The sequence below is a fragment of the Rhinatrema bivittatum genome, chromosome 7, assembly GCF_901001135.1.
Source record: "Rhinatrema bivittatum chromosome 7, aRhiBiv1.1, whole genome shotgun sequence".
In the NCBI taxonomy this organism is placed as follows: domain Eukaryota; kingdom Metazoa; phylum Chordata; class Amphibia; order Gymnophiona; family Rhinatrematidae; genus Rhinatrema; species Rhinatrema bivittatum.
In genome coordinates this window covers 141,241,430-141,266,083 of record NC_042621.1, presented here as the reverse complement: position 1 = coordinate 141,266,083, position 24,654 = coordinate 141,241,430, and the positions used below count along the sequence as shown (strand labels likewise).

General features: G+C 43.6%; 1 protein-coding gene across 1 annotated transcript in view; it reads left to right on the top strand.

Annotated features, from left to right (window-relative positions):
* TEPP (testis, prostate and placenta expressed) overlaps nt 1–24,654 on the top strand; it is a 50,495-nt gene that overhangs the window by 13,806 nt on the left and 12,035 nt on the right. The window contains exons 2-5 of the mRNA XM_029609272.1: nt 9,813–10,027; nt 10,366–10,427; nt 12,740–12,914; nt 19,056–19,117. Of these exons, the coding sequence (XP_029465132.1) occupies nt 9,832–10,027; nt 10,366–10,427; nt 12,740–12,914; nt 19,056–19,117 (495 nt within the window). The 5' untranslated portion in view covers nt 9,813–9,831. The remainder of the gene's footprint in view (nt 1–9,812; nt 10,028–10,365; nt 10,428–12,739; nt 12,915–19,055; nt 19,118–24,654) is intronic.

Below are 24,654 nucleotides of genomic sequence, written 5' to 3'. Positions count from 1 at the left end.
AATGTAATTGCTCTCTTCTGAAGCACTGTTACTGTTCAATGTAAACCGAACTGATTTGTAACCTCTTACAAGAATTTCGGTATATAAAACTGTTAAATAAATAAATAAATGTTTTATGGTAATAGGCTGTTTATTGCAATATTTCCTACATACAACCACTAGGGGGACCATGTTTACTATCACAGCCATTGGGGGTTGGGGGGGTTGGGGGGGGTGCCCCACTAGATAGGTATTTATATCTCTATGGGAGGCCCACCTAGTAACTCGAGGTGAGGTTTAGGTATTAGTGTATGAGTTAGGGGCCACTTTGACATTCAAAGTGAGACGTACGAACAGAACAGTGCTCTCTTGTGAAGATTTGATGACCTTCGGAGTGAGGAAACTCACTCAAAGATGAGATTTGTGCAATGTTTTCTCAACCTAGCGTGATGGACCCTCTACCTGTTTAACATCAAGCTAGGTTGAGAGAACATTGCACAAATCTCAACTTTGAGTGAGTTTCCTCACTCCGAGGGTCATCAAATCTTCACAAGAGAGCACTGTTCTGTTCGTACGTCTCACTTTGAATGTCAAAGTGGCCCCTAACTCATACACTATTACTAATACCTAAACCTCACCTTGAGTCACTAGGTGGGCCTCCCATAGAGCTATAAATACCTATTTAGTGTGAGGATACTACAGCTAGTCTCTCTCTCTCTCTCTCATTTTTCAGACAGAATCATATTTGTCTGAACTAGCTCACCCTTCACTGCGTGTGTAAGGGAACAGGACCTGCTATTAGCTAGGAATCAATTCTTTCTTACGGTAACTATCATACCCATTAATATCTTTTTCCTCTACAAACTAGCTCAATTTACTTTTGAACTGATTTAGTATTGCAGCAATTACTACCACTGCTGGCAAAATGCTACATAATTTCACCATTCTGAAGAAATACTCTTGCTTTGAAGGTAGTGAAATCTGTTACACCGTCTCCCAAACACCCCTTAATATTACAGATGTCCCCTTCTTTGGTTTGTAGCAGCATGAGCAAAAAAAACCCCTGCAAGATCCCTGTAGGCAGGATCCTCAGTTTCCCGTAATTCTACAACTGCCTGAGGCCTGCCCTGAAATTGTGGAAAATGACCAATCAATCAAGAGCAGCCGCTGCCACAACCGCTACCACTACCACCACCTTCTCCACCTCCTCTGCAACCAGCCTGCATAGGACTGGACCCTCCACTGGGCCTTACCGGGCTGCCATCAGGTCGGCACCAAACCATGCCCTCCTTCCTCTTGTCAAATGCATGTCAACTGCATGGCACCAACTCTCTTCTCATGGTAAATAGTGAATGCTCTGTATTACTGTCAGCAGGCATGAGGTAGATCAGAGGTGGCCAATGCCAGTCCTCAAAAGCCATAAATAGGTCTGGTTTTCAAGATATTCACAATGCATATGCACGAGAAAGATCTGCATACAGTGGAAACAGTGCATGGAGTTGGCCACTCCTGGGGTAGGAGAAAGTGCCCTGGAGAGTCTGAGACAGAAAGAGAGACAGGAAGAAAATGAATGGGAAGAAAGAAAGGCCAGACCGCAGATGAGAAGAAAAGCATGAGGGAAAAGAAAGGAAGAGACAAGAAAAGGAAAATTAAAAAGGAAGAATTTCTGTCCTTTCTCCATTTCGTTAAAAACTAAAGCAATTAACCTATCATACACACAGCTGCCAATTTTCAAAAGGTTTACCCGATTAACTTCTGGTCAGCAGGATAAACTTTGAATTTTGAATACTGTCCACTGCTAACCAGCTACATTAGTGGAGGAGTAGCCTACTGGTTAGAGCAGTGAGCTATAACCTAAGAGACCAGGGTTCGAGTCCCACTGTTGCTCCTTGTGACCTTGGGCAAGTCACTTTACCCTCCATTGCCTCAGATATAAACTGACATGGTCATTTATCAAATAGCCTCATGGTGTTTTTGCATACATTAGTGCACTTTGATAAATCCAGGCCTTAGTTTGTAAACCCTCTGGGGATAGGGAAGTACCTGAATGTAATCCACTTTAAAGCGCTGAATCTAAATCTAAATAAATAAATACATGGTACATAGGTGCACAAATTTAGCTGTTCAGAAAAAAGGAGGCTCGCTCGGGCAGCATCCCTGGGGAGGAGTCAGCACAGATTTTCAAAGCCAACATCCTAAATTTAGCTTGACAACGCCGGTTAGATTCAGGGGAATTTTCAGCCACAGACTTAGCCAGGTATGTGCAGCAGAAAATGTGGCTAAAGGTAACGGGATAAAATGACCCACTCAATGGGTTGTTGAAAGTTAAGCCCAAAATGATTGGAAAATAATTCTGAAAATTAAAAATGTTATTGAAACATTTACAGTAAAAAAATGAACCTTATAAATAGTAAGTAATGTAAAGCTATGCAAAACTGAAGTAGAATGTTATAGCTCTTTTCAGAGATTCTACCCCTGAGTTGTTGCAAGAGACCAGAGCACCTTACCTATAGGGTTGATTGATATATATACAGTGGGCCCGATAGTCAGTGCTGGCCGGGTAAGTAACTTAGCCAGGTGTGACTTCTCCGGCTAAGTTACAAGGGATATTCAGTGGCAGGGCTGTGCCGCTGAATACCCACAGTCAAGGCGCTACTTAGCCAGATAAGTTAAATCTATGTCTGATCTAACTTATCCAATTAAGTAGTGATAGTCATTCTTATCTTATCTAGTTAAGTTAACCAGATAAGTAGCGCTGCCCAGATCCACCCACTGCCCGTCTACAAATTGGCCAGCTAAAAGATAATCAGATTAATGACTTATCTGGCTATCGAGCGCTGAATGTGCTTTCAATATCGGACCCATTATGTATAGTGTAATTAGATCTTCTCTTAAATGTCTTTTTTACTAATCTGGATAGTCCGGCTTAGACACTCTTTCAGCATATGTAAGCCCCTATACCTTTTCTAATATTTTAATATTCTTTCTGAGGATGGGTACCCAAAGTTGAATCCCATATGCCAAATGTGTGATCTGGCAAATACCTTATATAATGGATGAATATACTCCTCCCTCCCATTTAATGTACACCAACATAAATATATCCCTCCCTCCTATTTATACGAACACAGAATATAGTCCTCCCTCCCATTTAATGTACACCAACATAGAATATACTCCTCCCTCCCATTTATACCAACACAGAATATACTCCTCTATCCTATTTAATGTACACCAACATAAATATACTCCCCCTCCCATTTATACCAACACAGAATATACTCCCCTCTCCCATTTAAAGTACACCAACATAAATATACTCCTCCCTCCCATTTAATGTACACCAACATGGAATATACTCATCCCTCCCATTTAATGTACACCAACATAAATATACTCCTCTCTCCCATTTAATGTACACCAACATGGAATATACTCATCCCTCCCATTTAATGTACACCAACATAAATATACTCATCCCTCCCATTTAATGTACACCAACATGGAATATACTCATCCCTCCCATTTAATGTACACCAACATAAATATACTCCTCCCTCCCATTTAATGTACACCAATATAGATTATACTCCTCCCTCCCATTTAATGTACACCAACATAGAATATACTCCTCCCTCCCATTTGGGGATACATTTTAAACATAAGAACATGCCATACTGGGTAAGACCAAGGGTCCATCAAGCCCAGCATCCTGTTTCCAACAGTGGCCAATCCAGGCCATAAGAACCTGGCAAGTACCCAAAAACTAAGTCTATTCCATGTTACCATTGCTAATAGGGATGTGAATCGTTTTTTGACGATTTAAAATATCGTCCGATATATTTTAAATCGTCAAAAATCGTTAGAGCCACGATACAATAACAATTCCCCCGATTTATCGTTAAAAAATCGTAAATCGGGGGAAGGGGGAGGGGGGGAAAACTGGCACACTAAAACAACCCTAAAACCCACCCCGACCCTTTAAAATAAATCCCCCACCCTCCCGAACCCCCCCAAAATGCCTTAAATTACCTGGGGTCCAGAGGAAGGGTCCCAGTGTAATCTTTTACTCTCGGTCCTCCGTGCGTTGTAGAAATGGCGCCGGCGCTACATTTGACCTGTCATATGACATTTGACCTGTCATATGACTTGCCAAAAGTCCAGTGGGGGTCCAGAACGATCTCCTACCGCGAATCGTTTTTCCGTACGGAAAAACGATTCGACTGCAGGAGGTCGTTCCGGACCACCGCTGGACCCCCAGGGACTTTTGGCCAGCTTGGGGGGGCCTCCTGACCCCCACAAGACTTGCCAAAAGTCCAGCGGGGGTCCGGAACGACCTCCTGCAGTCGAATCGTGTTGCCGTACGGCCGGCGCCATTTTGCTTCCTCTGGACCCCAGGTAATTTAAGGCATTTTGGGGGGGTTCGGGAGGGTGGGGGATTTATTTTAAAGGGTCGGGGTGGGTTTTAGGGATGTTTTAGTGTGCCGGTTTTCGATTTACACGATTTATACGATATTTAAAAAACCCAAACTGCGACGATCCGATTCCCTCCCCCTCCCAGCCGAAATCGATCGTTAAGATGATCGATCACACGATTCACATCTCTAATGGCAATGGCTATTCTCTAAGTGAACTTAATAGCAGGTAATGGACTTCTCCTCCAAGAACTTATCCAATCCTTTTTTAAACACAGTTATACTAACTGCACTAACCACATCCTCTGGCAACAAATTCCAGAGTTTAATTGTGCGTTGAGTAAAAAAGAACTTTCTCCGATTAGTTTTAAATGTGCCCCATGCTAACTTCATGGCGTGCCCCCTAGTCTTTCTACTATCCAAAAGAGTAAATAACCGATTCTACCTGTTCTAGACCTCTCATGATTTTAAACATCTCTATCATATCCCCCCTTAGCCGTCTCTTCTCCAAGCTGAAAAGTCCTAACCTCTTTAGTCTTTCCTCATAGGGGAGCTGTTCCATTCCCCTTATCATTTTGGTAGCCCTTCTCTGTACCTTCTTCATCGCAATTATATCTTTTTTGAGATGCGGCGACCAGAATTGTACACAGTATTCAAGGTGCGGTCTCACCATGGAGCGATACAGAGGCATTATGACATTTTCCGTTTTATTCACCATTCCCTTTCTAATAATTCCCAACAATCTGTTTGCTTTTTTGATGCCACAGCACACTGAACCGATGATTTCAATGTGTTATCCACTATGACATCTAGATCTCTTTCTTGGGTTGTAGCACCTAATATGGAACCCAACATTGTGTAATTATAGCATGGGTTATTTTTCCCTATATGCATCACCTTGCACTTATCCACATTAAATTTCATCTGCCATTTGGATGCTCAATTTTCCAGTCTCACAAGGTCTTCCTGCAATTTATCACAATCTGCTTGTGTTTTTTTTGGTTTTTTTTTATTGCATTTCAATTATTTTACACTTTAAGTATAAACATAGAATAAGTTACAGTAATTGTTTTCCCAATCCAGTATTAACATTTACACATCATAACTTCATTCTATTTCTAAAGGAAATAAAATAAGTAAAGTTTCTAGAGATTCAACTTATTACTAAGACAACTAGGAGCGATCAAAAAAAGAATAACTTAAAGAATATACTTATTGCATATCCACATATATCATACTTTCCCCCCCTTCAATTTTTATACATGTGTATCCAAAAATACCCTAAGCTGGCTAGGATCATTAAAGATGTATTTGTCTTTCCCAGATTTTATATGGCATTTACAGGGATACTTTAATACAAATTGAACGCCTTTCTCAATAGTTTCACTTCGCATTTCAATAAATTTTCTTCTTCGTAATTGAGTTGAGCGTACCACATCTGGAAAAATCCTAACAGGTAATCCATAGAAATCTATTTTCTGATATTTAAAATGTAATCTTAGTACCATATCTCTATCTACTGAGGATAAAAACTGTACTAATAAGGTAGATCTTACATTAATTTTTGATTCAAAAGATTTCTCAATAAACTCTGTCAGGTCTAAATTTTCTTTACTTTTCCCACCCTCTCCATTTTGTGGTTGCTGTAAGTAGTAACTCTTTAAAATAGTTGGAAGGGAATCATCTGTATATCTTAAGACATTTTTTAAGTAACTATTTACTAGCTCCCCAGATGTCATTAAATGGGTTTTGGGGAAATTCAAGAATCTTAAGTTTGTTCTCCTATTTAAATTTTCCAAATTCTCTAATTTTCCTTGATGTTCTTCAATAGATTTTATAACATTAACTTGCACTTCCTGTACCCCTTCTATTTTCTTCCCCATCTCATTTATATTGATCTCCATTTTACCTAAGTTCTCCTTAGTACTAACATCTTTCTTTAATGCATCTTGTACAGATTTCATTAAACAGTTGATTGACTTTTGCATTTTTAACATTATTAGTCCCAATTCTTCTAAGGAGAATTTTTGAGGAACAATGACAGGTACATCTTCAAGTCCGACCGCTTGGTCTTCCGGATTATGTATATTGAAGGGTCCCTCATCACCTGTTACCAATTGGGGGGTTTGTAAGTCCAACTACTCTGAACAATTTTGTGTCATCTGCAAATTTAATTATCTCACTCGTCGTATTTCTTTCCAGATCATTTATAAATATATTGAAAAGTAAGGGTCCCAATACAGATCCCTGAGGCACTCCACTGTCCACTCCCTTCCACTGAGAAAATTGTCCATTTAATCCTACTCTCTGTTTCCTGTCTTTTAGCCAGTTTGCAATCCACGAAAGGACATCACCCACCTAGCCCATGACTTTTTACTTTTCCTAGAAGCCTCTCATGAGGAACTTTGTCAAACGCCTTCTGAAAATCCAAGTATACTACATCTACCGGTTCACCTTTATCCACATGTTTATTAACTCTTCAAAAAAGTGAAGCAGATTTGTGAGGCAAGACTTGCCCTGGGCAAAGCCATGCTGACTTTGTTCCATTAAACCATGTCTTTCTATGTTTTGTGATTTTGATGTTTAGAACACTTTCCACTATTTTTCCTGGCACTGAAGTCAAGCTAACCGGTCTGCAGTTTCCCAGACCGCCCCTGGAGCCCTTTTTAAATATTGGGGTTACATTTGCTATCCTCCAGTCTTCAGGTACAATGGATGATTTTAATGATAGGTTACAAATTTTTACTAATAGGTCTGAAATTTCATTTTTTAGTTACTTCAGAACTCTGGGGTGTATACCATCAGGTCCAGGTGATTTACTACTCTTCAGTTTGTCAATCAGGCCTACCGCATCTTCTAGGTTCACCATGATTTGATTCAGTCCATCTGAATCATTACCCATGAAAACCTTCTCCATTACGGGTACCTCCCCAACATCCTCTTCAGTAAACACCGAAGCAAAGAAATCGTTTAATCTTTCCGCAATGGCCTTATCTTCTCTAAGTGCCCCTTTAATCCCTCGATCATCTAACAGTCCACCAGGCGCGAACAAAAGTACGCCGGATTTTATAATATCCGGGATCGGCACGCACGAGGGGGTGCACATTTGTGCAACTTGCGCGCGCCGAGCCCTGCGCGCGCTGCCCATTCCCTCCGAGGCCGAAATCGGAGCGGCCTCAGAGGGAACTTTCTTTCCACCTCCCCCCACCTTCCCCTCCCTTCCCCTACCTAACCCACCCCCCCCGGCCCTATCTAAACCCCCCTACCTTTGTTGCAGAAGTTACGCCTGCTCGAAGCAGGCGTAACTTTGCGTGCGCCGGGCCGACTGCCCGGCGTCATGTTCCAGTCCGGTTGCCCGGTGCCATGTTCCGGTCCGGCTGCCCGGCGCCATGTTCCAGTCCGGGGGCTGTTCTGGAGGCCGCAGCCATGCCCCCGAAATGCTCCCGGGCCGAATCCACACCCGTGGCACCGCCCCCAGATGATGCGCCAACCGTGTCATGCCCCCAACACGCCCCCGGATGATACGCCAATCGCGTCACGCCCCCCGACACGCCCACCCCAAGAAAGCCCCGGGACTTACGCACGTCCCGGGGCTTTGCTTGCGCCGGAAGCCTATGCAATATAGGCTCGGCGCGTGCAGGGCCATTTTAGAAGGGTTACACGTGTACCTTATGCGCGTAACTCTTTTAAAATCCGGCCCTTAATGTATACCAACACAGAATATACTCCTCCCTCCCATTTAATGTACACAAACATAGAATATACTCCTCCCTCCCATTTAATGTATACCAACACAGAATATACTCTTCCCTCCCATTTAATGTACACCAATATAGAATATACTCCTTCCCATTTAATGTACACTAACATATACCCAGTTTTAACTGTTGCTACCTGTTTTTTATTTGCACTCATTGCTAGTTTATCAACCAATAATCTATTACCTGGCTAGTGTTATTAAATAATACTTCATTCAATGTATATTGCACCTGCCTGCTCTTGTGCCCCAAATGTATTATTCCATGTTTGTCCATCTTAAGAACCTTATTCAAAATCCCCATTCTATGTCTATGAAAAAAAGTATCTTTATTGAATAAGACTTTAAATCTTTGTCTGCCATGTATCTACCTAATTTCCTAAGGCATCTATGTTCTGTAAAATCAGTAAAACCTGCTGTGTATTTACAGTATAAGTTTGGTGTCATCTGAAAAATAGAAGTAATGCTGTGTATTCTTTAGATCATTGATAAAGACATTAAACAGTGGTCTCAGCACAGACTCTTGTGCTGAGATCACTTTTCATCTAATTCCAATGAACATGTGCATCATTAATTGTGATTGTCTAGAGCCTCCTCTTCAGCCAGTTCCTAACCCGTTTGTAAATTTTATCCTCAAACCCCTCTTAATTTGAAAATGAACAGTAAGGCCTCTCAGAATGGCTCTGGAAAGGTGTGGGAGTGTAAAGCCATTAACATGAAGCCTCCTAACATTCTTATTGGCGCTGTAGAAGTGCTCCCTCACAGTTACCAGAGAGAGGTGCTTGTCAGAGTGTGGCGTTAAGGAGTGAAGCGGTAGAGGCAGCGGTTTGCTTTCCCAAGAGAGAAAGGGGAGATTGCCTTCCCCCTTCAGGTGGAGAATAAGGCAAGGGGTCCTCTTGTCCTGTGATGCAGGAGTTGATGTTATGATTTGGTGAGAGATCTGCATCTGTATTCAGAGGAGGGTATCCATCTCAAGCCAGACCGTGAGAGCTGCAGAGTCTGTATTCAAGGGAGAGTCTTAATTGCTCTTAATGAGGTCTTGGGAGGCAACAGAGACCACCAGGGACTTAGGAGCTCTAAGTGCTGGAATTCTTATAAATGTTTGGAGTGACTGTAAATCCTTATTTTTGTACTGTTTTCCGGAAGTGAAATTTGTGTTATATGCCACCATTCTGCTATGGTAAGCTTTTTCTTGTATTGAGCTCTTGGGATCAAAACTTTTATTATGAGTAACTGTGCCATAGATCCCTTGGGCCTAGGAGCAGGTTGCTGCTCCCTCCCACTTCTCTCCCCCCCCCCCCCCCCCCAATCTGGAAGATCTCCTGGGACAGCAGTGAGTCAGAAGTGCCCGAAGGTGTGCCCCGACCCCTAAGAGGGGAAACCCTGAAAAGAAGGGGGGGGGGGGGGTGAGTGATGGGGAGGACCCAACCTTTTTAACAGTATCCTAAGAAAAGCTTTAAGCTATATTGTGTTTCCTTTATCAAGTTGGCTGCTGTTGAAGCACATATTTTCTCTATAACTAACTAGTCAACAAGGATTCTAAAAGCATCCTTCATCAACCCTCGTGAAATATTTTAAGATGGCTGCTTTCTCTGATGTAGACCCTGTCATACAAACGTGAGTGGTGTATTATGTTCTCTGTCACTTCTCTTTCCTCGAAGGCTCTAGTAACATGTAGACATGGCACAAACAGCAGCACCGGGATGCAACGATGATGGGTGCTGGACCTATTCTGCTCCAACATTGGCCAAGCTGGCCGGGATAAAGGAGGGTATATATAACCCAAACCTTCCCACGATACGCCTCATGGATATCGACTACATGAGAGGGAGACTCAGTGATGAGCACTGCAGGACAACGACTGCCCTTAGTCGAGGTAAAACCGGGGAGGACCGGGAAAGCTATCAGAGCAGATTGAATAGGAAGGAGAAGGGAGAAAGTCAAAATCGGACGGGAGAGAAGAGAGAGACTATAAATGAGAGGAAAGGGGAGGGAGAGCTACAAAAAAAGGAAGTCCAGGGAATGTGATGGAAAGGAAGAGAAGAGAAAGTAGGAAGGTTGAAATGGAAGGGGAAGAGCTCCTCTTTGCATTACCAATGGTTGGGTTTAGCAAACAGTTAAGGTGAAGCTTACACTAATTTAACTGAAGAAACTGCTGCACATAGACAAAACTAATCTACTAGAGCTTCCTGCTTTCTTTCTGTCTCCCTCCAGAGGATTTCAATAATGCAACTTTCACACTGCTTGGAGTTCCCAACCGGCGGCTCCCGTGCCTGGTGAGTTATGTGCAAAGGAACAGCATATTTTATCACTGGTTGTAAGTGTTTCATTCCCCGCCCTTGAAATCTAGAAACTCATGATGCACTGTTAACTTTGAAAATAAACATAACAGCAGAACATAAGATGGGCCATGCGGAATCAGATCAAAGGTCCATCCTGTCCCTGTCAGTGGAGAACAATCCAGATTAGAAATGCCTGGCAGATCCCAAAGAATAGATCCATTCCTTGCTGCTCACTCCCAGGGATTTTCCCAAGTCTTTCTGGCTAATAAAATTGTCTATGGACATTTTCCTCCAGGAACTTGTCCAAACCCCTTTTAAACCCAGCTTTGCTAGATGCCTTGACCACATCCTCCACTAACAGAAATAATCTATTCAGAGGTCCATATTCAAACACATTTAGCCGATATATAAAAAGTTATCCAGCTAAATGAACATCTGGCCACTTATCTGGCTAAATTCTAGCCAGATAGTTATTTGTCCAGGGTGTTCCAGGGGCAATCCAGAGGCATTCCAAGAAAGAACTGAGTTAGCCAGAAAAGTTATCCAACTAACTGTGAATATCAGATAACTTATCTGGCTAATTCTGGTTGTCTTGTATTGCATCCTAAAGTTAAGACAGGTATAGTCAGTGGCGCAGTTGTGCTGCCAAATATACAGCACTAGTGTTGCGCTTGGCAGTTCGTGGACTCTTACCTCTAGCCCTGAGCCGCAACAAGGATTCCCCGATGCCGGGGCAGACAACCGGGCTGAAGTGCAACAAGTCACCATGCCTGAACAGGCCCAACGCGCAGTACAGAGGGTCACCACCGCCAGCTGTTCCAAGCTTCCCTTAGGGTGCACATGCGCCTGACTTGCCATCTCTTAAAGAGCCCGCGGTGGGAAAATTCCCCGTAGCGCCTCCTGTATATAAGGCTTCCTCCATTGTCCCTCAGACGCCTTGGCAATAGGTTGACTCCTCCTGGAAAAGTGCTTTGCCAGCATTCCTGATTCCTGCATCCTGCTTCCTGGTTCCTGTCTCCGCTGTGGTGTTCCTGAGTCCATGTCTTCTGTCCTTGGTTCCTGCCATCTAGTTTGTCTCTGGATCCCTTCATTTGTGGTCAGTCTTCCTCTCATTTGCCTTCAGCATCTCCTCGTGTTCTGTGGTCCCTCATCTTCCTCCTCTTTGTCATCTTCCTTGGATTGATCTTCTGGCTTTGACTTTGGATTGGACTCCCAACACTGCTTGAACTCCACCTGCCACTGACCACAGCACGTACCACATCTTCGATTGAACGCTGCCTGCCTCCTGTCCCTGCCTCATCCAGACTCTGCTGCCTGTCGCCTGTCTAGACTGTGGCCTGACCCGACTGCGCTTCCCACTTTGCCGTCTGTCTCATCTACCAAGCTTCAGATCTTCACCTCCTCAGAGGCCCGCGCCTAAGTCTAGCCAGCCCCGGCACCTGAGGGCTCAACCTAAGGGGAAGGAGGGCTGGTATGGTTGAAGCTCCAGTTGGGCCTCTCTGTTCCAGCCAGCTCCACCTGCCGATAGTGGGGTCCTGCAGGGCTCCTCCCTGCAGGTTGCGCCAACTCCGCCTTGGCCTAAGGCTAGTTAGCTGGATAAGTTTATGGGGTCCTGAGTTTTTAACTTTTAAAAGCTCTCGCACCCAAGAATAATTTATTACGGTTTTTTTTTACCTTTAAAGGCAATCATACACAGAAGTAACCTAGTTTTTAACTTCTTAATGCAATCACACATAGAAATAACCAGTCTTCCCCACAATCTCTCTTTTCTCCCAAGCTTAAAGTCACAAAACTTTCCCAGCAAAGCAATATTCACAGATCCTGTTCAGTCACCAGCAGAGACAGCTTTTACTCTCAGTCTTCTCTGTATTGGCTACTGATAGTGACGAGAGTCAGTTTGAAGGCTGTATTTTATTTTGATGTGTTTTTATCATGTACTGATTTTATTTTATTGCATAGACTTGTACACAAGTTCTGGTACTTTAACAGTCTAGGGAAGTGGCATATACACTTTTAATAAATACATGTATTCAAGATTTAGGATTATTGCCTTTTTTTTAAGTAACAGAGATATGATGCCCACAGAGCAGGCAGGATTTAGAGTGAATATGTCATCCTTATGTCGTAAGGTAACAACATTTTTCACTGGCTCCAGCTGTCCAGGGTGGTCCAAAACAATCTATTAATCCACCTCTGACTGTAGCCTTCAAGGCCATTATACAATAGGGGGAACTCCTACCCTTCTGTCCTATTCTTCTTCACCTTTCCAATGACCCTAACATCTCCCCCGTTTATGTGGCTCTCAGGGAATCACTGAAACAGGCCGAAGTCTTTCTGGAAGGTATCCAATCGGAATGGGGCGTGCTGTGCCTTCTGGAATCACCAAAGACGAATGGCCATGCTACACCTCAGCTGCAGATGACTGGTCCCAGCTCATATCCTCGTCAGGAGAATTCAAGCTGCCAAGTGTAAGGGGGAGAGGTAAGCAGCACGGGAATTGAGGAAACAGGATCAAGGAGACCAGTCATGAGGAGCTTTGCTTCCCCCTCCCACCCCGCCCCAGCTTGCATGAGGGCAGGATAAAGTTATTCCTAGGCTGTGTCCCTGACTGGACAGCAGTGTTGCTAAGTCCTTTCGGAAAGAGGAGGGTACGGGTGCAGTTATGGACTCACAGCAAAGAAAAAAGTTAGAGGCTGTTAAATAAATAAATATATTTAGACACCCCCCCCCCTCCCCCAAAAAGGGAAATACTGAAATGGAGCCGTGCTATGGCTTTCTAAGTACTTGGTTCTCCTATTACTATAATTGGTAGGAGGAAGAGAAGTAAAGCAGTCCATGAAAGTGTGATAACTTTCTATAGCTTTTCTATAGCCTCCCTTACAAGGAGAATTTGATGTTTCCTTAGCTCTGGGAGCAGTGCAGAGATCCCAGCCAAAGTTACCAACTCAATGTCCTGTCAGCGATAAAGACCAAATGGACTCACAAATTTATCCGGCTAACTACTGCTGTCAGAGATGTAGACACATAGAGGGTAACTTTCAAACTCAGACACCTGCGCACAGGGCACATACGCATATATGTGGCTGCACTCATATTTCCTATAATATTTTATAATATGTGCAAATGATATTTACGTGTTTTATAAAATATGCATAATTCTACCACTCAACATATGTAACGCCTCAGCGCTACCCCTAACACTCACTCAGAGTTAATCCTGTTGCCATTCGGAGGGTCTTGCTAAGCACTGCCCAGGCCCACCTGCACCTATGCTCCTACACTGGCAACCTCCCTCCTGCCAACTGGGTTCCTGATTGCCTCTGGGCAAGTTTCCCATCCCCAAGCTCTCCTCTGGTAGTTTTTAGGGACACTGGGACTCTACACAACCCAAGGGTCACAAAACTCCTAGAAATACACCCACAGACCAAATACACACAATACTGGGATCATTAATCAATCCAAGGCAGGCATAGCTAACAAATATGTTAATTAGCAGAAAGTAAGAACAGTGAATGAAAAAAGGATTTAATCTTCAAACAGGATCAGGTAAAACAAGGATTATACAGCAAAAGTTAATGCAACGCTTTTCACTGCCTAGTGCCTGGGAGGTCAAGATAGGCTGTCCACAGGCGCTGAACAGGGCCTCAGCACAGAGATCTGCTCCCTCTGTACTCCCAGCCCAGACTAGAGAGTTCCAGAACCTTCAGGGCGAGTTCTCTGTCTGCCTGATCAATCTGTGCACACAGAACTTACTATCACTCCCTGACCAATGCCCTTCTGACTAGTAATAGTTTTCTGGCCAATGGCATTGCAAGATGTTTAAGTCTTACATTTCTTCAGGGGTGGTAGGATGTGTATGTTGTTCAAGCCTCCTTCTGAACCAAGGCAGCATCCAAAGCCCCTGCTTGAACTAGAGTGTAGGGGTAGGGTGACCAACTACCCAGTTTTGAACTGGACAGTCCGGTTTTCCCCTCAGTTGTACAGTGTCCAGTTGCAAGTTTAACCAGACACTGTAGAATCCGGTCAAAGCAGGCAGTAGAAAGCAAGAACAGTGATTCTCAACCAATGTGTTGAGGCTTCCTGGTGTCCCACTGCCAGGAGTGGTTCTATCATGAGACAGGGTGAGGCGACTACCACAGGCAGCAACATTTTGGGAGCTGCAAAAGGTGCCCCCCAAAATGCTCCTATGGGGACCGCCTCACCTTGCCATGAGACAGGAACCCACCAAGTTCAGATGCCGCAGACTGGAAGAGCCCCAGTTCAGAACTCGCAGCCTGGAAGCCCCAAGGGTGACGCGCAGCAAGTTCACACCTTCCCCGGGCCTGCAGAGGAGCCTCATGGCGGTGCAGCTCAATGATTCGCCCGTAGGGGATAACATCCACCCCCCTCCGTGGGCCTGCAGAGGAACCTCGCATGGCACAACTCAATGATGAGCCCATGGGGTTTCCCACCCTTCCATGGGCCTAAAGAAGAGTGCGGCGCAGCTCAATGATGCGCCTGCGGGGTTCCCCCTCCCCGCAGGCCTGCAGAGCAGCTTGGTGCGGTGCAGCTTGATGACTTGCCCGCGGGCCTGCAGAGGAGTCTCATTCCCTTAGGGTTCCCACCACCCTCGGGCCAGCAGAAGAATTTCAGGGCACCGACGATAGTTTCGAGTCAATGGGGTTTCCACCCCACCAACGGAAAGAAAAGGAAGACTTGTACAGGGAAAGGAAGGGAAGTGGGCTGAGGAGGAGGGAAGGTCTTGAGGGAGAAAGAAGGGGAGTAAGTGTCAAAGAGCAGAGGAAAAGAGTGAGAGAGGGGGAAGGGATAAGGAGGTGAGAAGAGAGGGTCAATGAGTGGGGAGGGAAGAGAGGGTGAGAAGAGGGGTGGAAGGGGTGAATAAGCAGGAAGGGTTGAGAGGTGGAGGGGTGAGAAGAGAGGAACGAATGAGCTGGGAGAGAGGGAAGGTGGTTGAGTGAGAAGGGAGAGAAAAAAAAGGCGGGTGAGTGAGGAGAGTGAAGGGAAAGAGGATGAGTGAGAAAAGAAGGTAAAGGGGTGAGTAAGAGGGGAGGAAAGAGAAGAGGATGTGCGTGAGAAGAGGTGAGTGAGAGGGAAAGATGGGAAAGGGTGGAAATTAGAGAGGGAGCAAGAACGTATGAGGGTGTATGAGTGGGACAGAGTACAGGGCAGCACTGCTGTGTCAGGACGGTGACAATTGTGCCTCCTAGTTCTTCCTGCCTGCATGGGCCTGTTAAAGGAAATTATATGGTATGGGCTTCACCAGGTGGAAAGGAGGCGGCACAACTGCTGCAGCCATAAAGAGTAGGAGTAGTGCCAGCATACGTGGCCAGAAGAAAGGAGCAGGAGCTGCATCAGCCCCTGCCTCAGGAAGAAAGAGGAGTCTCATCAGCTGTATGGGCAGAAGGTGGAAACTGTTGCTGCTACTTGTGAGCTCCAGAGGGGGAGAAGAGAGAGTGAGTGAGAGTTTGTATGTGTGTGTGAGGAAACATCTGAGAGTGCAACCCTGTGTGTGTGTGTGAGAATGTACATATGTGAGTTAGAGAGTATGTGTATTTTAGAGGGGACAAAGTTTGTGTGCAGCCCCCTTCCCCCTCTAATCCATAACAATCTTGGGGTGACTGGAAATCAAAGTTCCCAGGTATGGAAAGCATTGAATTTTTTATTCTTATGGCTTCTAATTGGTGGGTGGTTTGAAGTGTTTGATGTTTTGAAATATTTTGTTTTTTCAGAACTTTTAAAAATGTTGTATGAGTTTATTGAATGATTATTTATTTTGAAGCTGTTTTGAAATATGTATTCTTGTTTAGTAGTATGTTTTTACTGTTATGATTAATGTGTTATATTTCTTGATTTTATTATTGTTTTATGAAGAAGGATATTTATTTATTTATTTATTTCTGTTTTTCCATTGTTGCACTGCATAGTGTCTGGATTCTTGTGGTTTCCAGTTCAGTTTTCGTCTGCACATGTCTGTCTATACTGTATGATCACTTTATTCTATATTTGGTGAATGTCTATATTCTGCATGTGTGACCGAGGTGAGGTTGCTGCGCAGTTTCTTTAGATGTGTGTAGTTTCTGTGTATGGGTTTATACCAGTTTAGCTTGTTCTGTTTTCCTAATGGGATGTAGATTGGAGTTTTAGGGCCTGGTGTAATACTTGCAGTATTGCCTTTTCATAGACAGGGATGTTACCGTGCACATGCTGGCATTTAGTGCTGTTTTGGTATGAGAGTTTTACTATATTATGAATGAGTTTATTTATGTCTTTCTGAGGGCCAAGCCCACACCCAACATGCTTTACAATATGACAAATATCATATGGGCTCCAAGCGTTTTTTCTGCATGCACTGCTGTGGTTGCCACCATAGCAGTGCATGTAAAAAATAATATATATATATATATTGTGATATTTTTATTTCAGAAAACTATGCATTGAAGGTCCTTTTTCATGTAAAATCTGTTATAAATGCATAATTTTTAATTGTGTGTGTGGTGAGGATAGGAGGAGGGGAGTTGCAAGACTGTAAAGACCGCCCAGGGCACCTAATACCCTTGGACTGGTGCAGAAAGTGCACCAGACACAGTCCCTCACCACTCACCCATCTCCTCCAGGGGGAAAATGCTGGGGGAAAAGTGGGAGGCACATCATAAACGTGTCTCTCGCTCACAAGTGGCTCTGACGCGTTTCTCCCATGCAGTCACGCTCTCTCTAAATTTAGTGCATTAACGATCCCTTATTATTTACGTGCTCGATCCCTCTGACGCAGCCCGATGCGAAACACGGCCGTGTCGGGGGCCCCTGTTTCAAACCTGTGAACTGTAATTTGTTAAGCAATGTACACCACTGGTGTGACTGCATTTTCAATAAAAGTGTGTCCTTGTGAGATACAGTGACCAGGTCTTTATGTTTGGCACGCATTAGTTCTTGTTGCATTTGCTGTTGTATGTGTGTGTTACTCCACCCTTTCCGAGTACTATACAATAAACAGGTTTAATATCACAGATAATTAGCAGGTGTACAAATACATGAAGAAATTGGGGAAAAATGTATGTGTGAAAGTGTGTTTTAAACTAGCAACTTATGTGCTTATCTGCTAGCCCCGCCCCGGAACACCCCTAGACCTCCTCTTTTGTACACACGTACATGTGTGCATGAAAGTGAACATATGCACACTTTTTCGACTTTTCTAAAATATGGAATACGGGAGTAGAGGCTACTCACACGCATCTCTACTCTATTTTACACTCGCAACATTTCGGAAATTCACCTTAATGATCGATGTCACGGGATGCAGACAATAGATGCAAAGGCACTAACAGAAGAGGAGGGGGTGGATCTTTTGTTGGTGTGACTGAAAGAGGCCTGACATGCTTTTGTACTTGCTGTAGTTACGGAAGGGAGAAAAGCAATAGAAAAAGCAGCAAGAGGGAGGAGTGAGAAGGAGAAAGGGTGAGTGGAAAGGAGAGAGAATAGGAGTAAGGAAGGGAAGCAAGGCAGCTGTCAAGAGGGGCTGGAGGAGGAACGAGAAAAGACAGAACACGGGAGGAAGAGTTGAATGTGCAAGAGAAAAGGCAAGGAAAGAGTATAGGAGTGAGGAAGGAGAGACGAGCAGGAAGAAAATATGGAGAGGAGAAGGAGGGAGAAATGGGAAAATGATAGAATAAAGAAAGGGGAGTGAGGCAGAAGAAGAGACAGAGGGATAAGACTGAAGAATTTGCTGAAGGAAAGAGAAAGAAAGAATATAACTAAAATGGAAAATAAAAAGAAAGGAGAACAAATGGACACCAGAGAGTAACAAACAAAAGGCAGACAGATATGGACAGAAGATGAGAAAAAAAAGAGAGAAAGAGGCATAAATCCAAAGACACCAAAGATTGGGACCCTATTTTATTTTCCGAAAGAGAACATTAACTAATCAATATACAGAATCGTAATATTACTACTGCACGCTACTATTTATTATTTCTCTAGCTCTATCAAACATACACAGCGCTGTACAGATATACACAAAAAAGACAGAGCTTACAGTCTATCCAATACAGGGCAAAAACAAGCTATGGGCAAGAGAACCAGGAGTTAATGCTTACATGGAGTCTTAAAAAGGAGGGTTTAGGCTGGAGTCTCTGCATCTGTCTGTTTCTGTGTCTGTTTCGCTCTCTGCCTGCCTGGGTATGGGGTGCCTGCCTTTGTGCCCATGTGTAAATATGAGCTTACGCCTTTCAGCAACTGGAAGAGAAACAAGCTGAGCGCTTTCAGCCACTAGTTGGCAGTGTGGCTGCCTGGTGAAATACCCTTCACAAATATATGTATGTGCATATCTCTATATATATTACATGATAATATATAATATTTAAATGCATTTGCTTATAAAATATAAATGTGATATAGGATACATTAGTGTTCCATGTTTGCTTTTTATGGTGCATGTAATATGTATATAGGAAGACTTTCGTCTATCTGATTTGCCTTATGGTACCAGGGGGACCATGACTCAAAGTTTGCTAACCCCTGGTTTAAAGGAATAGAAATGAATGGCCGTGATTACTGCTCCCTGCAGCATCAGAGCATAGCGCTGGTCTGCGCACGCTGAATAGTTATGTTTCTCTTATCTTGGTACAGTTCTTGGATACAGTGGGTATGCTGTGCGCTTCCTGAAACCCGATGTCACGCAGACCTGGAGGGTAAGCAACTCTCTTCTGTACTTTCATAGATGCAATTCTATATTTGCTCACTGACCAAGGGATTTTGAGCCCTTCCCATTTTATCTTACGCATCAAGGCATTCAGGAGGTTGTAGTGCTGCTTTTATTATTAAGAATAACAGGGCAAGTTTCAGACTGCCTTCAGGTGGGAGTTAAAATAAGGTTAGCCCATTGAGGACAGTGATGGATGTGCTTTCCCAACAGCTTTACTTTCGGACTGTGAGCATTACCCAGGCACCAGCATACTATGGTCAGTATATGCAAAATGCTGCACACTGGGCCTGACTGACCTGTTCCAGACTCTTGTGAAGAATGCAGCCCCTCTTGTGACCCAACAGCTGTGGCTGGCTTCAAGCTCTGCTAGTGACCAACAGTTAGTCCAGCCTGTTACTGACAGCCGTTGGAGCTGCTGAAACCCCCAACTATGACCAACACTGATCTTATCTGTGACAGACAGCAGCCCCCGGCAGTGACTGTCAGTCATTGGAGCCTGTGACTGGCTCGTGGCCTATCTGTGGCCAACAGTTGACAAAGCCTGTAACAGCTGACATCAGCCGCCCCTGTGACTGGCGATGGTCCCTGACTGTATTTGAAAGCCATTTCCACCACTGACAAATAGCTTGTGAAATCTTTGACTAAACAGCCAGTCCCTCCCTACACTTCAAGCAACCTCAATTTCTTCTACCTGTGTTCAACAGCTGGCCCCACCTGCAATCAAGATTCGGTTCCCTCTGAGTCTAACAACCAGGAAAAACCCACCTAATATTTAGCTGGCATCCTACATTATTTTAAAATATTAATTTAGAGTGGATTTTCTTGTGATATGGCATCTCGCATTTATCAATAAAAAGTCTATTAACCACTCCATTTCTAAAAGGGGCACTTCAGTTTAGTGTGACCTTGAAGCCCTATGCTGAGGCTGGAATGCTGTGATCTAACAGAAGATCTCTGAGCAAACAGATAACCCATGTCACAGAAACAACTGCTTTTAAAGTGATACGTCACAAAGGCACAATGAATGAAATAGACAATAGTAGCTACAGGAATTCTATCCCATGGTCTATTATTACTCGAATGCCCCTGTCCCCACTGCTCTATTTATGTTATGTTGTATTCTGCTTATATACCACCTTTCTCAAAGCGATTTACAATAATCAAATGTATAATGATAAAATACCTCAATAAATTAATGTTTCAAAAATCTAAGATACATCCCAAAAGTATAAGTATGTCAAATACTGTAATACATTTAAAGGTGTAGGGGCCTATTTTCTACAGTGCGGCAAATATCTCTGTAAATACCTGGAATCATTTTTGGGGTTTCTCACCCAGATATTAATGGTGAGGTGGAGAGTGGAAATCATTCAGCATTTTCTGCTACCTGTGATACTGCAAGCAAATGCCATTTGGTGCTCATATACTTACTTGGAGGAGAAGCGCCTCAGTGCCTACACAGAGCCTTATCTCTCACTATCGTCTGTACCTGAAAACACTAACCCCCTGCTGACTCTCACCTAGATTTGCTTCCCCTCCTCCTACTCTCCCTCCACAACCACTGTCTATGCAGCTTCTCTTACCTCCCTCAGGTCCGTTTGGTCTCCATTTCATCCATCTTCTGTACAGGACCTTAACTATTCCTCCATCCTCTGAGCAAGATCCTCCATGTGTGTGCCCCTCTGTCCATCTTATTTCACTCTCTGTTCTCCTCTCTCCTTCCCCTACATTCATTTCTCCCCTTTGTCCTCCTTGGCCCCATCTAAATGATTTTCTCACTGTGACATCCCTTCTCCCTTTGCTTTTATCCCTCTCCTTATTTCTCCACAAGCCACCTTCACTCCTCCTGGGCCTAATTTTTTTCCATCCCTCCAGTCTTTCCCCCTTCCTCCCATTGTCCTCTGTACTCCTCTCTCACCCTTGTACCTCTTTAGCTGTTCTCCTCTCCCCACTCCTTCCCGTACCAGCTGCTGCCTCCTATTCCTCTGGGTCCTTCCCTGGGATGGGAAGCCTTCTTCATTGGATCAGCGAGTCAGGGCACCTGTCATCTCCTCCTCCAGGCCCCACCGAAGCCAGGTTGCTTGCCACTTCAGGCTCTGCTAGCTGTTGCTTCTTCCACATCTGGTCGGCTGCTACTGCCTTTTGCTGAGGCTGCACTACTTCCTGCACCTTCTGGATGGCTCAGGAAAATGGTTACAGCCAGGGGCGGCTCAAGGCAATCTGCCACCTGTGGCAAGGGATGAGATGATGCCCCCTCGACCTACCCCCTCTCACTCCACACCCCCCCCCCCCCCGCTGACCCCACCCTTACCCCTCCTCCCTCCTCCACGCCGCCAGCCTGGCTTTCAGCGGCAGCGGCCCATGGCAGCGACCCTCTTTTCTGCTGCTGTCGCCGGCCTGGGTCGGCAGCTGCGGCAGGGACAGGCCAGGGTGAGGCGGATGCCATAGTGGCATTCTAAGAGGGGCATGTTTTGCCGCCTCAAACTTCTGCCGCCTGAAGCGGCCGCCTCACCCTGCCTCATTATAGAACCAGCCCTGGTTACAGCATTTTAAAGCCTTTTGCCTCTAGGTCACTGGTTCAAATTGCAGCTCCAGCGATCTATGAGATGTTGGCCTTAACCCAGTTCCAGGGGCTGTAGCAGAAGTGTTCACATTGTGGCTCCTGTCAGATTCTTATGAATTCGCTACACACCTTATCACTAATAATAATAGTTAATTATGTTAGTACTCTTTGATTTACTTTTTTAAAAAAAAATTTATTTTTATTGATCAAGATGCAGATTGTATTTTTATTCTAACTTTGTTTTATTATTTTATTTTATTTGAACTTTTGATTTAATTTCTATGTTTATTATTATTGTAAACCACTTTGGTCAATCTTGTATTGGTAAAACGGTATATAAATATGTTAAATAAATAAATAAATAAAAACTTGTGACAAGGACATGATGAGCTGAGGCTGTTTTGGCTTCCAGAACCCCCTGCTGGTTCATTGTGGTCCATTTTGAGTCCTGATGGAAACAATATAGAAATAACCCAATTAATCACAGCCATAAAAGTAATTCTGAAAATGTGGTATTTGTGCAAGCAACTTCAATCATTGAAAGATTTTTTGGAATTGTGTAAAGGGGCACTAATTCATATCTGATACTCTGCAAATATTCACAAAACTGTCATTTTTATAATCATGGCACCATTTGTCTCTTCTCAAATTTTTTATTTTCTACTATGCAAATAAAGCCATCAAATTATATACTGGAAGTACCTCAAATAGATAATTGTATGTGTGACAAAAAGATTTCTTGCCAAATAGTGCCAGTTCCTGCAGATCATGTCTCAGCACAGCTGTTTCAGCACCTGCTTTACGGCTGCTACAGATCTTTAATATCCAAGTTTTTATTATTTTTTTTTTATTAATTTTAATAAAAGGGATTAAGAGCAGTTTACAAAACCAAAATTCATAACATACAACAAAATTGCAAAATTACAATAAAATATTTTTAAAAATGATTAAATCCACTTTAAGAAACAATATTTCCCCATTACAAAATAGCAAAAACAATTATCCATACCAAATTTCCCTCCTATCCTTATCCCAACGCCCCTTTTCACAGAGGGATTCGGGTATAACGAAACCCATACCTCTGTGACCAAAATGCCTCTTTCATATAAGAGTTAGGTCATCTTCTCAAAGACGAGGGTGGAAACTAAACAAAATCTGCCCCAAGCACTCTCTCAGTGGCATGAAGATATGTTATGGCTATACCGACATTTTGTGCAGTGTGGGTTTTGAATGCTTCACATATTTACTTCAAACTTTTATTTTATTTTTTTGTTGTTGTTTTAAGAAATTTGTGTCTTTAGCATTTAGATAAAATGGTGAACATGTAGTCTGTACATGTTCACCATTTTATCTTCACAGAAAAACGCAAACAGAGAAACACAGTAATATGTTTACTTATATTGTACACATGATCACCCTCAGCCAGTCGCAATCCAGGTATTCCCCTGACATCATCACAAGTAAAATGCTTTCTAATAGCCATTGTTTTAGTGAATGAAATCACATGCCCAAAAAGGGCCAATCATGCTGAATTTAGTTATTGTAAGTGTCACATGATCACAGTTGTCCAATTACCATTTGGGAGTTTGACATCAGTATATGCAACCAAGGCTCTCTAAAGGTTATCTCCAATGGGCAAGGTAATGTGACAACAAAGAACCAATCACACATCTCCAATGGTTTTATCTGTCTGGAAAGACCCAATCATGTGTCTTCAATAATTTGTACTACACCAGTTACATGAATGGGGATCCCTATCTGTAATCTCTCACTGGAATTATTATATACTCATACGCCAATTCTACACACAGAAAATACCATTTGAGGAGACTGTGCTCCAACACTGCTGAATATAACAAAAATTGGGGGAACTAGGATGTAGGTTTTTCAGCAGAGGATACCAACATACTTTGTTAAAAGGGATTCTAATAGATCCCTATACTTGACAAAGCTGATTTGTTATCACAAAGTTCAAAGGGAAAAAAGAGTAACTGAATGACTTATATATTATCTTTTTCTACATTGTCATCACATATTAATAAGGCAAGAATATAAAAACATAAGATTTGCCATTCTGGAATAGACCAAAGGTCCATCAAGCCCAATATCCTGTTTCCAACAGTGGCTAATCCAAGTCACAAGTACCTGGCAGGTGTCATGGCATGAGGAAGTGAGCCTTTGGGCCGCTGTTAAGTTTGCATAGCCTATTTTGCACAAGCACAAGATAGGCCTCAACAGGCAGCAGCTGACACACGGTAGGTCCTCTGCCTAACCAACCATCTCCCCCCTTTGGTTTCAGCCTGCAGGTTCTGGCAGCTGGCAGGACATCCCAGCCTTGATCTGAAGGTGGAAGCAAAAGGTAGAATTGGTAGTCGAGCAGAGCAAGGTTGGGATTCAATCCGAGGTCTAGGCAGGCAAAACACAAAAGTGAAGTCCAGCCCCATTCTAAAGTCAGGCACAAGGAGTCAGGCCAGGAATACCAAGTCACAGGGGAACACACACTAACAGACACGGAGAGGACAGGACAAATTCAGGAGGCAGACACTGAAGAAGGCAGGGAACCAGGAATGGAGGAGAACCACAAAACAATCAGGAACACCAAAGATGCTAAGCAACTAGCACTACTAAAGCAGGAGACCTGTTGCAAAGGTATTGAGTGGTAGTTCTGAGCTTCTTTTATACTAGGCAGGATGTGATGTCATCAGGGTTTGTTACAGGAAGTCCAAACAGCTGGGCCTATAAGAAGGGCTCAGGAATTGCAGGAAGTTCAGCATTGTTCCTGGTATGCCACATGATGCTGGAGGCACTTCATATTGGAGGTGGGGAACGTTACAGCAGGATCCCAAAGTAAATAGATTCCATGCTACTTATCCCAGGGATAAGCAGTGGATTTCCCCAAGTCCACCTTAATTATGATTTATGGACTTTTCCTACAGGAGTTTGTCCAAATTGTTTTTAAA